The sequence below is a fragment of the Trifolium pratense genome, linkage group LG1, assembly GCF_020283565.1.
Source record: "Trifolium pratense cultivar HEN17-A07 linkage group LG1, ARS_RC_1.1, whole genome shotgun sequence".
Classification (NCBI taxonomy): Eukaryota; Viridiplantae; Streptophyta; class Magnoliopsida; order Fabales; family Fabaceae; genus Trifolium; species Trifolium pratense.
This window is the reverse complement of record NC_060059.1, coordinates 15892613-15907928: the sequence shown is the minus strand read 5'-3', so window position 1 is coordinate 15907928 and position 15316 is coordinate 15892613. Positions and strand designations below refer to the sequence as shown.

The 15316-nt window shown below is 33.5% G+C and overlaps 2 protein-coding genes across 7 annotated transcripts; both read right to left on the bottom strand.

Annotated features, from left to right (window-relative positions):
• Nucleotides 1–1751: 1751 nt before the first annotated feature.
• LOC123924103 (mavicyanin) lies at nt 1752–2571 on the bottom strand. Its single transcript, XM_045976879.1, has 2 exons — nt 2285–2571; nt 1752–2177 (listed from the first exon to the last, which is right to left on the bottom strand). Exons 1-2 carry the CDS (start codon nt 2475–2477, stop codon nt 1789–1791), a joined length of 582 nt encoding a protein of 193 aa, XP_045832835.1. The 5' UTR covers nt 2478–2571; the 3' UTR covers nt 1752–1788.
• Nucleotides 2572–5395: 2824 nt separating this feature from the next.
• LOC123924077 (serine/threonine-protein kinase BLUS1-like) lies at nt 5396–14296 on the bottom strand. Of its 6 annotated transcripts, none has more exons than XR_006814586.1 (19): nt 13493–14296; nt 13256–13382; nt 13010–13078; nt 11546–11716; nt 11397–11462; nt 10403–10471; nt 10243–10305; nt 9792–10066; nt 7911–8047; nt 7681–7775; nt 7560–7607; nt 7400–7465; nt 7135–7236; nt 6966–7017; nt 6827–6882; nt 6590–6654; nt 6448–6499; nt 5840–5975; nt 5396–5759 (listed from the first exon to the last, which is right to left on the bottom strand). XR_006814586.1 is itself a non-coding variant. In XM_045976854.1 (19 exons), exons 1-18 carry the CDS (start codon nt 14035–14037, stop codon nt 5910–5912), a joined length of 2130 nt encoding a protein of 709 aa, XP_045832810.1. In that variant the 5' UTR covers nt 14038–14263; the 3' UTR covers nt 5396–5759; nt 5880–5909. The 6 variants fall into 6 exon arrangements, 4 of the variants coding, with proteins under 4 accessions (XP_045832810.1, XP_045832818.1, XP_045832832.1 ...); XR_006814584.1 differs by having other exon boundaries at nt 10243–10311; nt 13493–14263; XM_045976854.1 differs by having other exon boundaries at nt 5880–5975; nt 10243–10311; nt 13493–14263.
• Between the last annotated feature and the right edge of the window lie 1020 nt (nt 14297–15316).

Below are 15316 nucleotides of genomic sequence, written 5' to 3'. Positions count from 1 at the left end.
AAATAATTTTTATTTGGGGTTGTACCTATATAAGAATTTCTCTGTATACCTTCTGCTCGATTCTTCACTGCATACTTTTTTTTTTTGACGGAGTTCCTCACTGTATACTAATCTTTATCTACTTGTTTTAAAAAATATTAATTGATACGTTCTTATTATTTTATGTTTTTTTATGTGTTTTTTTTTCAATTATTTCAAATGATAATTTTGTAATTACTTATTTTATTTTATTCTAATTGAAAATATAAAATTGTTTCCAAAAAACAAAAATTGAAAATATAAAATTGTTTTTTTTATAAAAAAAAAGTAAGTGTTTTATAGGAATAATGTTTTCATTTAAATAAACATTTATCTTATCATGTCAGTATCAAGTGTGTACCAAACATAAGATATGATAAAATAATAATTTCATCTTTTTTATCATGTGTGCACCAAATACATAACATGATATGTGTTATCATGTCAATATCCAATAAATTCTCCTATTATATTTCTTTAGATGGCAGCAAGAACCCATAAATCTTAACTAACTTGTGTTTTTATTTGCTTGCTCTAACATTTTTTATTATTTGCTATGTTTATTTATTTATTTGCTCAAACATGTTTTTAGTCTTGCTCTATATCTTAACAATAATGTGGTGACATGTGTCATCACTTAAATTATATAAAAAACATAAATCTTTAATGACCGATTTATAATTGACCAATTTTTCTCGATCTTTAATGACTTTTTTTTGCAGAACCTAGGTCGAAAAGATTGAGAAATAAAACCATCTGATTTGATTCGTTCTCAATAGCCACGAGATTCTCATCTTAGGATGATCATTTTGTAATATAAATCTTTCTATTGGGCTTGATTATTGGACCTTACTATTTGCTGTAATATAATTAGTTTTTGCACCCTCTAATTTACTAATATCATATATTTATATTTTTGAGCCCCTCATAAAACTTTTTAAGAGGTCATATACCAAGTCACATGTTGCACAATTTAATGAAATTTGTCTTTCATTCTACTTCATTCCGCTTTATTCTATTTTGCACTGTTTCATTCTATTTCATCAATCCAAATATCGTCTAAAGAAAATAATATGTTTGACTTAGTTGGCTATGACGATTTAGTTTGTGGAAAAGAATATCAATTTGATTTCTAAACATATTACTACCTCAGTCCTTTTTATAAAAAATATATGTAACAACAAAAATTGATTATTTAGTTTATAACATGATTCAAATAGACTAATTTTTATTGATATTTTGTAAAGAGGGTCTTAAAGAGTATTAAAATGAGATGAATAATTTATTTTATTTTTTGTCAATTAGTCATGAGTTCGATCATCAGCTCATTGTAAACCAAAAAACAATAAAAAAATTCACCTCTCGATAAGTAGAGAATTGCGAGTTCAAACCTCAATTTATGCATATATAATGTCCCAACCAACTAATTCACGGTAAAATTCTTTACTATTATTTTCCAACTCAAAAGATATATAGCTCTGCCAGTTCAGCAAAGTCAATTCTAATGGGCACAAAATTATGGTTGAGGTTGCACCAAATTTATGCAAAATTCCTGCATAATAATAAATGGAAAAAAAAAAACACATTGTTACATTTTAATTTGCTTTAACATTACCATATAGTATAAGGTAGGCCCTTGTTTGTTCCAAAATCAAGGAACAAGTAACTTTCAAAAAAATGAAATTAACCACAAAGAATTACATATTCAAATCATTGACAAAAAGAATCCAAAGTAAACAAAATTAAGAATAAACATTTATGACTCATCTTTTACATTAAAGCAAAGAACATTGCATATATGATAGATCCAACAATAAGAACATGAAAAGTTGAAGTTAAATGATGTGAATTTGATGTAGAAGGAGCTACTGGAATGCTTCCAAATGCATTTTGATAAGAGGGTCCATTTGCAGGCAATGAACTTGGACTATTAGCATCATCATCAACATTTCCAATTCCTCCAACAGATATATGAATCTTTTGATGCTTTTGGCAATGACCATTTACTCCACTTGTGAAATAAAAATCACCTTTTGATGTTATGTTAAACAAAGAGTTACCATTGTTCATAAACAATATTGGATCTTTAATATTGCAACTCTTGTATGATTCTTGTGTTACTTGAATCAATGAATCTTGACTTGGTGGATATAGAAACACTACATATTGTAAAATAGTAAAATCAGATATATCAGTTATTCAATGAATCCGAAAAATGAATATTTATTTATAATAATAGTCGGAGGGAGTTTATAAATGTACTTACAAAGTGAGTCTCCAAGGGTGAAGTTGTGAAATTTGGACCATTTGGTATAGACTTGTGAATTTGTTGAGGTAGGTATACCCCAAGCATTTAGATCTCCAACTTGGTATTGAAAACAGAACACTTTGGTTTGGATTTGAAGCAATATAATGAGCAAGAGAGAAACCAAGAACCAGTTCTTGTTATGACTGGCCATTTTGGATTCTATTGTTTTTCTTAGATTTAGGACCCAACAAGGAGGACTTTTTATTGGCTTGAATCTGGCGATTGGAACATTTATAAATAATAATAATACTAGTATAATGCTAATAAAGTATATGAAAAAAAGTAGTATATGAAATTGTCAGGGATATTAATGTCAATTTACTTGTTTGTCCTATCTATTTTATATTGTACTATAATGTAAAGAGGGAAAATTTTGATCCTATTGGTGTTGACATTAAGGGTAATGTTTGATATAACTCTAGATTTTGTTGTAAATTTACTTTTCTTTTTTCAGTGTTAAGCCTCCACTTTTTAGAGGAAGATGCAATAGTAATTTGGAGTTCGGTCTTGAGATAAGTAAAATCTGACTCAAGAGATTATTTTACCTGAAAATCAAACTCTAATTCTCTCGAATAATCCGTTATTTAATAAAACATATTAATCACTTGAGTTCAATAATTTGGTTTGTAAATTTTCTGATTGTTCATACATGTTGATAAATTTTACATGGTTTATTATTAATTTTAATGGAATATTAATAAATTTTACACACAACACAATATGATAATGGTATGACATATGAAATCATAAATTATAAGATAGGAAAAAAGGTCATGGAGACAAGTTCATGTACATGATTAATAATTTGAACATGGCCAGTTGGCATATTTGTTTATACTATAAAGTTTAGGATTTGAAGTGGGAATGGTCTATTATTGTCATTTCATATATTTGCGCTTATCATTCATGTGCAGTGCGGCGAAGATTAATAACAGAGAAGGCACATCACATGGTTAACAAAATCGAATCATAATGACCGATAGTTATTTCATACGTTTCATTTCCGCAATTGCGATTGGGAGGGGGTTAAAAAATATGTTTTATGATTATCATTACTAGTTTACTTTAATATTTATCATTATGACGGAATACATATTTATTATTATGTTTTTTGTCAGAAAATTTGGTGGCTAGAAATTACACCCTTTGTCAAGGACCATGTCTATATAGTAAATGAAATCTAGCGAAGCCTTGGATTTTTTTTGGTAAGGAAGCTAAAGAAAAAAGAAATGAAAAGAAAAATTATTCACGAAGGTAGAAGATTTCCATTGCGTCGTTTCTAAGAACATCACGAACGATTTATGGAGGAGGAGCATGAGCAAGAAATCGGCATTTGAGGAGACTCCAAGTTTTACGAAGAAATCTGCGCACATTGATTCCCCTCTTTAAGTGTGTGATAAAGGGAAACATTGGTTTGAGAGAGTAACTCTTTTATATTTTGGATCAATACAACATGAATATGATACTTGACATGGAGAACTTTGATGAGGTTGACACTGTAAAGAATTAGAGTAGCAAACAAGTTCATCGATACACATGTCTTTGGCCAATAAGAGGCCCTTGTAAATAGCATGTAGTTCAGTGAGCAAAATGTCGGATCACCTTGAATGAAGCCTGCAAGGTAGTGGCCGAAAGTGTTTCTAATAATACTGACCAAATCCAGATCGAACGAGAGAATCGAAACAACTTCCATTCACATTAAGAATGACACAGAAATAGTTAGCGTGGTTCCACTTGATATGTCTTTGAACAAACCCTTCGTTAGAAGCGGGGGAGAAGCAGTTTCTAAAAGTTTCGACCATAGCTCGGATGTTAAAGGATAGCCGACTTAAGGACCAAGTCGCATTGTTCAGGCACAACAAGTTGCGATGTCTCCAAAACCATCAAACACCAGCTGAAAAAATGAAAACATGTGAACCCATGGCACCTAGCTTGAGTCAATCGTACACATCAATAGTTGAGAAAAAATTCAGATAAGAACAAGAAGAATGGTTGAAATAGGATATACTAAAACTACCAAGAGAAAGAAAAATTGATCTCACCAAAAAACATCTAACAAACACAAGGAAAACATAAATAAATACTCAAACCGATATAGAGAGATAGGGGAGGGGGTTTTGGTGGGGGTCGGCTGGATGCAGGAAGAGGAGGGGTGGGTGGACTGCCAGCCACCAAAATTGAAATCACAAATCAAGAGCAACCAAGAAGGTTCTTGAACTAAAAACAGAAAACCCATTGCCAAAGTAAAGGTGGAAATCTACCCACATTAGAAGAAAACTCTCCTCTTGAAGGAGAAAGACAGCCTAGTCAAACAACCTTCGCGGCGGCACTAGGAAAAAACCAAACCCTAGCAGAGCCAAGTTAAAAGCGAAAAACAAATAAAATACTCTTTCATCATACACAAGTTATTTTCATTAAAAAAAATATTCTTGAGAGCATAGCTGTAAGACTCATGTAACTAAATGTTGAGCAGTGGAAAGTTGCAAGCATATCTGAACCCGCGCTCCGGCATATCAAATGTTTTTAGTACCATTTAAGTTTGTAAAAACTTTTTACAAACTTTTATGTACCATTTAAGATATACTGAGAACTATTTTTCATCATTTCTAGTCAAACATATTGGAAAGCAAAATCAATTCCATATAACAAAAACTAAAAAGCACTTTGTACTAGCAATTTTCAGCAAAATCAATTTTGTATAACAAAAACTAAAAAACACTTTGCGCTTTCAATGTTCAAGCAAAATAAATTTCTTATAACAAAAGCTAAAAAACAATGTATTTTCAATTTTCAATAAAATAATGTTTAACAAAGTAAAGTCAGTTCTAACTATGTGATGAAACTCAAGTGGTTAAGAATTCCACATAAAGACGGATAGTTAGAGAGAACTCAAGTTCGATTTTTAGATGAAACAATTATTGCCTAACTTTACTTAGTACTTACCTCTTGATCGAACTTCAAATTACTAGGACCTCTTTCCTCAAGTATCATAGAGTTAACACACGAAAGAAAGAAGAAAAAAAAGAGTAAAAACAATTCTAATATAATTCAATATGAAACCAAATGTACTTGATTTGAATAGTTGAAAACCATTTAACTAAGTTGATTTGATTCATTGGGTACAAAACCTAATATTATTCGGTAGGCAAAATACAATAAACCTATACAAACTCAAATCCGATATAGGAATAATTATTATATAAACAACATAATAAGTAGGGATGTTACTTTTCCCTTGGGGTTGTGTCCCCCTAACTTGAGTTCCTAATTGATCTGCACTTTAGCAGATTGCAGTATGACACAAAAGAGAATCTTATATACATCTGAATCTTGAATGAAATAAATAATGAGATTAACCTTGAAAGATCAGTTTGCTCATTTTCACTTGCCGGGTTTTAAGATTGTTACAAAGGCCTGTTGAAAACAAGGCAACCTGGACAGGAGAAGATACATGACTCTTATCAACCATCAAAAAGCAAAGCCCCTTCAGCAGAGGGAGAGAATGGAGTGCACCTTATAATTTATCAGCACTCCCCTTGGTGTATATACTTACTTCACTAAAGACTATCATTGTTATCGGCACTCATGCACCTTCCTCTCTTTCCCCGTTTTGTTGCTGGCTGTAGTGAGCGGCTACTTGTTGTTGCAACTGTCAAAAGGGATAAACTAAATTGTTCAATTTTTTACTATATTAATTAATAGAAATTGTATAAGAAATCTAACTTTATAGTGTTTAACAAAGTATTTAAGATTAAAATATATAAATTTAATAAAGATGTACTGAATTATAAAGCTACATTTTCATATAACCTTGTCCTATTTGTTAGTTTTTAACTCTCAGCCTTAAGCCTTGGGGAAAAGTTTTAGCTAATAAGGTGATGGATGGTATTGACTTGTCATATTGGAATACCAAATAATGGATTATAATATTGTATATAATAATAGTTTATCCAATTATATCTGTTATCTGCCAAACAAGCCCTCAAGGTTTTAACCTAAATTCTCCAAGTAACCAAGTTGAAGATCATATATGTAATGCAACTATGCAAGCAAGAACTTCAAAAGGCTGAAGAAACAATCAAGCATGATGATGAATTATAAGAACTTGTAGAGTAACTTACCTGCATGTGTTTCAACTTCTCAGAAGTAAGTTCATCTGTCAAACTGATCATCCTGTTAACATAAAACAGAAGGACCAAGTGAGCTTTATTGAAGTCAAAGAGAAAGGTTACTCAAAAAGTATTTCACAAGCTTATAACTAACCGAGACTGAAGTTCTGAAATTTTGGACAGCAAATGTAGTTCTCTCTCTGAAGCTGTAGTATCAACCTATAAAACATTTGGGGGAAAAATGAAGCTCGTGAAAAACCATGTTTTACTATGTGTGGGTTATGTCACCCAACAGAACTAACAAGTGCTTGGCTAAATATTGACATACGCAATAGTTAAGAATAATTAAGCATACAAGTGATGGGACTAAATGAAATGAAAATTTGCTTACAGTGCCATTATTCTCTGGACTGCGAGGTATTGGTGGCATCTTTCCATTCTGAAGAGCTGAAATATTAAATGCACTGGTCATGTAATCATTGCCATACAGAAAAAATAATGACCAACATAATGAAAAATCTTTCACTCACCATCATTTGCCTCAGTAATTTGCAAGCTACTCAACAGACTCATTATAAGATCCTGGAATTAAACAGAATCTCCAATAAGATTATAAATTGGTGAAGTTACATTATCAGTTTTCCAACAGAAACACACAAGCAACTTATATGTCACTTCTTAAACTTCAGTTTCACCCACCTGTTGAATAGATGTCTGTTGGAAAAGATTGTGAAGGTGAGGCACAATAACTGATGTAGGAATATTCATGCTTGCAAGATCATTGGAAGATTGTCCAATTGGCTGAAGAGAAAATGCATCCAACAGAAGATAGAAAACCATCATGTATCAAACAAATACAATAGTCAATGAAACATCCTAGATACTCTTTAACCACCAAAGACGCAAATATTCACAAAAACTAGTATAAATAAGAAAGCTCGCTAACAAATGGTAAGTTACAAACCATTTGTTGTTTGAAATCCAACATCCAATCACCAACACTGGCAGATTTCCTCAGTGGTGAAGAATCCTATATGTAATGTAACAGGAAGAGAATATCAAATGAGATGACAGGGGTAAAGAACATAAATTACTGACAATAATCAATTAGACCATCAACTAACCTGTGGAGCCTGTGGAGATCGGCGTGAAACAGAACTTACAGGAATATCCTGTGTAACAAATGAAGTCGGTTAAAGTTGTTGATAGGGACAAATCAATTATTGGATTGAAAAGAAAAAATACCTTCACCAGATCTAAATTTTCTGATGTCACTGAGAACCGCCCTTTAATTTGCACTAGATTAGCCTTAGATTTATCATCTGAGGAATCTCTGAATCCTAGCAAGTGTTGGTGGAACAAACATCAAAACCAAGTGAACAAAAATCAAAACCAAGTAAGCGCTTAACAGGACTGCTTCAAAAAATACCAGAACTTGCAAACGTAGCTTACAATGCAAATGATAATTGAAATACCTCCAGAGGATTTTATTGGGGCCGACAAACTGTTTGCTGAAGCTCGATTTGGAAGCATCAATGGACCACTAAAGCTTGGAGCTCGTCGCATATCCCGATTACTTTTCTCACCTGATAACTGATTTTCATTCTCAAACCTAAAAGTAGCAAAGCATTGCAAATTAAACTGGAACATCAGCACCTCAATCACCAATAAGCATAAATTGATAAATTGGAAAGAGGCCCACAATAAACGTTAGCTTTATTTATTTTAACTTTAAATTAAACTAGTTACATTGTATACTTAAAATAACCCAATGAAGATAAAAGTGAACAAGAGGATTCTCTGGAAAACACATCCTCCAGAAAGGTAGACTTTTAAACTTCACAAGAACTCGATAAAAAATAAAGTGAAAAATTGATCACCTTGCCTATGGGTTTATTAAATGTATTTTCTAACTTATTATCTGCAATAATCACCATTAACCATTAAAATAAATAATACAATAACTTGAAAACTTAATTATTTTCCAGTTCCACATTGTCAGCTGCAAGTCCAAAGTGGAGAATGCCCAGTCAAGTGTGTGTGTATATAGTTTTGCAATCTTGTTCACTTCTTAAACTAAAGGGTTTTAAAGTGTTGAGCTAAGCCAAGCACTTGAAGTTCAAACAAGGCTTGCAGCACTATTGATCAGACAGGCAGGAAGTGGAAACTGGACATATGGCTGGTCTGTCATCCATCTATTGGATGGGGTAAGTACTCAACTTGGTGTTGACTTCATCAACTCAGACAGTTCTTCTCATGTTAAGCGGCATGATGCTGCTGCCACTCACAGAGTCATACGAAGTTCAAAGCACATTGTCATTGAATGGCTACAAGCATGCGCCATACAGGGCCTATTCTTAGCTTTCATATGAAAATGGGAAATAGAGCTCTCACATTAATTGCTCAAACGGCCTATTCTGTTTACTGTAGTGACGCATGGGTGGAAGTACTTCTCAGTGGCCAGAAAATTCTAGGTTTAGTCCAGTCAGTCTACTACCTGCACTGCTAGATCAAAGTGTTTGTAAAGCTACTATGGAGATTCACGTTACAAGGAGTTTGGCTATGCCCCCACCGGCCACCACAAGTCCACAACCGATGCTGACAAATCCATCATGCTGGTGCAAAGAAGTGGGTTCTAGAGAAGGAGAAGGGACAGAATTGACATTCTGCAAAGAGTGTTTGATTGTTGACCGGGTCCAAATTGGTTTTAGTGATGAAACTTGTTAAGGTGAGGTCATATTTGGATATTGGACATGCAAGGGCCAAGCCCAGGTTGATAGAATAAAGTAGTCTCTTACTGTTCCTGGAGCAATGTAGATTAGAATGGACACACAAGGTTGAGCAGAGTTTCCTAAATTTCCAGTTTCCAAATTGTAACTTTGAGGACAATGTTGAATTTCAAGGGGGTGTGGCATTGTTAGGACACAACAGACTGGAAAACCAGTCAGAGACAGTTAGTCCAGTCAGCTAACGAGTTTGACAAATAAATGGAAGGTGCAAGGGTACAGATATCAGTATCATTCAGATTTGGTCACGCTGAGTGAACTATGCAAAGGCTCTGCTGGGAGAGGAAACCCTTCAAATAGAACTTTTTTCCATCTATTTTAAATCATCCAAAAAATGTTCCTTATCTTTGTTTATACCAATTTTTCATTCTCTTACCTAGATTCGTGACATAACCTTATTGATTGTTTCCTCATTAACGTTCAACATGGGGAAGACAATGCTTTACTTTTCATCCTTCCCTTGCACTTTATTCTATCCCTTTCCTTTTCATTAAATTCTCTCTAAAATTACCAAATATGACCCAATATAAGAACAAAAAACAAAGATATAATATGAAATATGTAACATACCTTTCAAATAGACGCCCTCTTTCGGGTAAATAATGACCAAGCACTGTGCCAGGCACCAGCGGCCCGCTTTGGGTTTTACCAAATTTGACTGGCTGAGTTTTAATCTTGCTTGTTCCCACGTCCTTCTCTGAAGTAGATGTTGTTGCCTCAGCAATTGATCCATTTACTTTATCACTCTGTGGTACGTCATTGTCACCTACTTGTAACGTGAAGTCATCTTGTTGGGAGTTATCTGAATTCCTCTTCTCCACATTAAGCTGGGAAGTACTTGTATCCTGTGATTACAATTAACAAAAAAATTTGTAGATTAATTTTACAGTAAGAAATCACAACACAGGATTTGTTATAAGACCTTGTGGCACCTAAGTAGCTAACTTAGGAATCCACCGAGTGGAAAAAGGCATGGTGTTTTATTCTTATGACAAAGAAAGTTTAGAACAGTTCAACCAACCTTGCTGGAAATGAAGAACTTGTTTTCCTCTTCTTCCTTTATCTCTGCAATATCATCATTTTCCTGCACCTAGTAAGATCATCAGATATTAGTTCTAACCATACAAAGCAAAAACAGCCAAGTATAATCAGAAATGATCTGAAAACACTATAGTTCATACCAATGAAGCTTGAGCTTTCAAATCATCAACGTCAAAGTTCCACGCACTAACTCCTCGCTTATATTCACTCTAGAAAGGGAAATACATAAATGGATTAGACTTCGATGGTTATAAAAGCAACAATGTTTTTTTCTCTTTTCTGCAAGAAAAATGCACACTTCAATAGATGGTCACTGAAGCTTTAAAATGACAAACTTTCAAAAGATAGGTTATCTCTCTAACTCAATTGAAAACCAAAAACATTTTTGGGATTGAGACCAATAGCCTAAAATCCCTCCCCTTTGTTTATAGACTATATAGACTAGACTATATACTATAATTAATGTTTGGTATCACGGTGGGTTTGCCGAACCATAATTTTACAAAAACTACACCTTGTATCTTCTCAAAATTACCGTGATATATGCACATAGACTGTTTGTACGAAAAGTACTTTTATTTATTCGTTAATTATAATTTAGGTGCTTGGCCAAAAAAGTATAGGGCTTTGACGTGAAAGCAGAAGGTAAAAACTTGTGTTAAAGATAAGAAAAAAAAATCTGGATATTCTCCAAGGAAAGAAAGCAGGAAAATAAAGTTCGCCGCAGATTTTTTTCTTTATAGCAGAGCTTCTAGAAATTGTCTTTGCAAAAGCATTTACTAAAATAGCAAACTTTCATCACAAGGCCAAATTAATGTGCAATCTTGGTTATTATTGTGATTTATAAACTAAAAAGAGAAGTTAAAAATTGGCAGCTCTTTCCTTTTAGATCAAATTGTCAATAAATTTAGGAAAATTATCAAAACATCTACCATTTCAAGTACGTAATGCACTGTATCTAACAACCAGACTGGAATAAGCTCCACAATGAAGTTTTCTAGTAGTGAAAGAAACCAGTATCAAGAGAAAGAAAAGTAAGTGACAAATATAGCTTGTAACATGAAAATGCTTGCATGAACTCCTAAAACCAATACACCACGTTTTATGATAAATAAAAATTTAACATCTGCTTACCTGAGATATTGCTTCTTGTTCTGCAGAAGGCATTCTCTTCAGTGCTAGTTGAGCTGCATCTTTAAGCTGCAAGATTTTGGTGAAGTCATGCAAAAGTAACAGAACAAGAGAAATTACAGAATAGGCACTGAAGCGTGTATAAATCAAACCTGCAGGGCTTTTACACGAGTCCAAAGAGGTGGTAAGTCAGCAAATAATTTCTTCACAGAAAGTTCTGGAGGCTTAGCTTGTTTGAAGAAGGGGTGTTTCAGTAACTTGTCCACAGACGGCCTCTTTGTTTGATCTTTTACCAGGCACATAGCAACCATTTCTTTAAAAGACTGATCACAACTGGAAATACTTTAATTAGACTACCACTATTAAAGTACTCCTCTTTTTTTGAGGAATACTATTAAAGTACTAATACTATTAATCTAATATAATTATTAATTCAACACATCGTAATTTCAATATAGAAACAATATCCAACGTTTTAAACCGCAGTCGCAGTAGAGCTCGCATTGTTATCCTTGATATTGCCGATAATCGCCGATAATCGCAATCAATTATGATTAATGTGTTCCCAATTGCAATTGTACTGGAGATTGCATCGTTATCCTTAATATTGCAAATAATCATAATCAAATATGACAAATGAAGCCCAATTGGGATCACAGTAGAGATTGCATTGTTATCCTTATTAATATTGTAGATAATCAAAATCAAATATTACTAATGCAGCCCCAATTGCGATCGCAGTAAAGATTGCATTTTTATCCTTAATATTGCAGATAATCGCAATCAAGTATGATTAATGTGCCCCCAATTGTGATCGCAGTAGATATTGCATCGTTATCCTTAATATTGCAGATAATCATAATCAATTATGACAGATGCATCCCCAATCGCGGTCGCAGTAGAGATTGCATTGTTATCCTTAATATTGTAGATAACAATCACGATCAAATATTACTGATGGGACCCAATCATGATCACAGTAGAGATTGCATTGTTGTCCTTAATATTGCAGATAATCATAATCAAATATGACAGATGCAGCCCCAGTCGTGGTTGCATGTTATCCTTAATATTGTAGATAATCACAATCAAATAAGACAGATGCAGCCCCAATTGCGATCGCAGTAGAGATTGCGACGTTATCCTTAATATTGCAGATAATCAAAATCAAATATGACAGATACAACCGCAATCGCGGTCGCAGTAGAGATTGCATCGTTATCCTGAATATTGTAGATAATCACAATCAAATATTACCGATGCAGCCCCAATGGTGATTGCAGTAGAGAGTGCATCATTATCTGTAATACTGTACATAATCGCAATCAAATATGACTGATGCAACACAAATTGTGGTCGCAATAGAGATTGCATCGTTATCCTCAATATTCAGATGATCACAATCAAATATGACCGATGCAGCCGATGTTACATTCGAGGAATGTTTTAAAAAACCTTGTCGTTATCCAAACCCCTTTTCACTCTCATAACTTATTATCCCTAATTAATGAACGAACAAAACAAAACCACAAACATACATGCATACATATATACGTAATAAAGAAGTATCTCGGGTAAGTAAAAATGCAACGTGTAGGCAGAAAGAAAAGGCATACCTTCGAGAACTTTCTATCACGATCGTAATCAAGGCCAGGAGGTGCATTTTGTATGGTCATGAGTAAAACCTACATACATAATAACACAAACAATTTATAGTAGCAAGTCACTATCTCCCTCACTTCACCAATAACATTCTTTATACTTTAAATTACACGATAACGACAAAAACTGAATCGAACAAAAAACACATTTTCCCCTTCACACACATACAAACAGATACACATAGATAAATAGATACACACCTTCATTGGAGGATACTTAGAAAACGGCGCATGACCATGAGCCAACTCAAGTGCAGTAATTCCAAAAGACCAAATATCAGCCTTGAAATTATAACCAGTACCAGGTTGCAGCACCTCCGGCGCCATCCTTCATTCAAAAAACACATAATAAGCATAATCAACGAATTCATAAACTAAACAAACAATATGACAAACACATAATATGCATAAACAACGATAACGATAACGAATTATTACCAGCAAGGAGTACCAACAAAAGTATTTCTAGAACGCTGACGATCACCAGTATCAAACATAGAAGCAGAAACACCAAAGTCAGATAGTTTGACTTCACCATTAGAATCAAGCAAAATATTACCAGCTTTAACATCACGATGAATGTGACCATGTTGATGTAAATAATCCAAAGCTTTAAGAGTTTCTTTGAGAATCGATCCAATAGCATCTTCTTCAAATCCATCAGGATAAGCAGTTTTCATTAGATGCAAACAAGAACCTTGAGCCATAAAAGGCATAATCACCCAAAGTTTACGATCCACAACGAATGAACAATACGATTTAACAACGTTACGATGATCAATTAAGCTCATGATCTGTGCTTCTTTTCGTATATCATCGAAATTTGAATTGCATCGATCTAGATCGAGAGATTTCACTGCAACTTCTTCGTTGTAAGGGATGTAGATTGCATGATAAACCGTTGCGCTTGCACCGTAACCGACTTCTTCTAGAAGCCTGTAATCGTTCGGATTTGCAGAGTAGTTTCTGCTTCCCGAACCCATTTTTGTGATGTGTTTGGTTGTGTTGACTCAAGTCAGTTTATAGAATCAGAAAAATGGATTTTAGGAAGCGATTATTATGGAACTTATAGACTCGAAAGACTCGGAATCAGACCAAGTAACACATACTATGGTTTGTGTTAATGTGTTTGTTGTTATTGTTACCCTCTTCTTCCGTAGTCCTTGTCCTTGTTCTTCAATCTATCTTCAACCCACTTAATAAATAAGAAAATCACTTTGTAAGAAGATAATAAGTCGTCTTAATTGTTGCAATCTTAATTATTCATTATTAATTAATTTTGTAATAATTTATTAAATCCTCTCGGTTTAATTCCGTTAATAAAGATATCACATTATTTATTATATATGTCGAAAGTCGAGTTTCGAACCAATCGTTAGTTGGTTCAGTTCAGTGGTGATTGACGTTGAACTTGGTAGAAAGGACCATGGTGCGATCCCTCGCAACTGCGATTGGGAGGGAGTTGAAACCACTTGATGCTAGAAGCCCAGAACTGACCTCCAAATCAGATTAAACTAGTGGTGAAAGTAAAAAAAAAAATCGAGTTTCAAGCTACAAACACTTCATTTACTCATTTTAAGGGTGAATATTTTTTTTGGTTAAGTAGCCTAGTGGCTAGACTCACACATTTAAATGTGGAGAAATGTAGAATTTGAGGTTCGAACTCTGACCACTCAAATAATGTATCTGTTAACTACCATTTGAGCTACACCTATGGGACTAAGAGTGAAAAAATTTAATCACCAACTACTTAACAAAAACAAAAAAAACACTTGTGAGTCGTTTGATGGTGAAATCTTAAAATTGTCATTTTTGGTTTCAGTTAGACTTTGTTAATGAGAGATTGGTGTTTCTCGAATTAGTCGGTCTTTAAGTTGGAGATTTTATTTTTAATAAGTTTTGTAGTTTATTGTTATTATTTAAGGTATTATTGTGATTTTGACTAAAAGTTATATTTATTGTGAATTTTAGATTTTTAAAATTGAATTGGGTTTTGGGCTTTGTCATCCTTTTTGGCAAAAACTATTTTGGTGCAGGTTGAAACTATTTAGATGCAACCTTATATGTAGTCTCTATTAGAGAGGGAGAACCTTTCTGTGACATTGACATGCAACTCTTTTGATCCTAAAGTTTAATTAATTTGATTTGATATTGTAACTAGGGTTTTACCCGTGCTTCGCACGGGTGTATTAAACTTAAAATCAAATTTTTATAATACTAATATTAAAACCTTGGGAGATAAAAAATTAGGCTAAAACTATG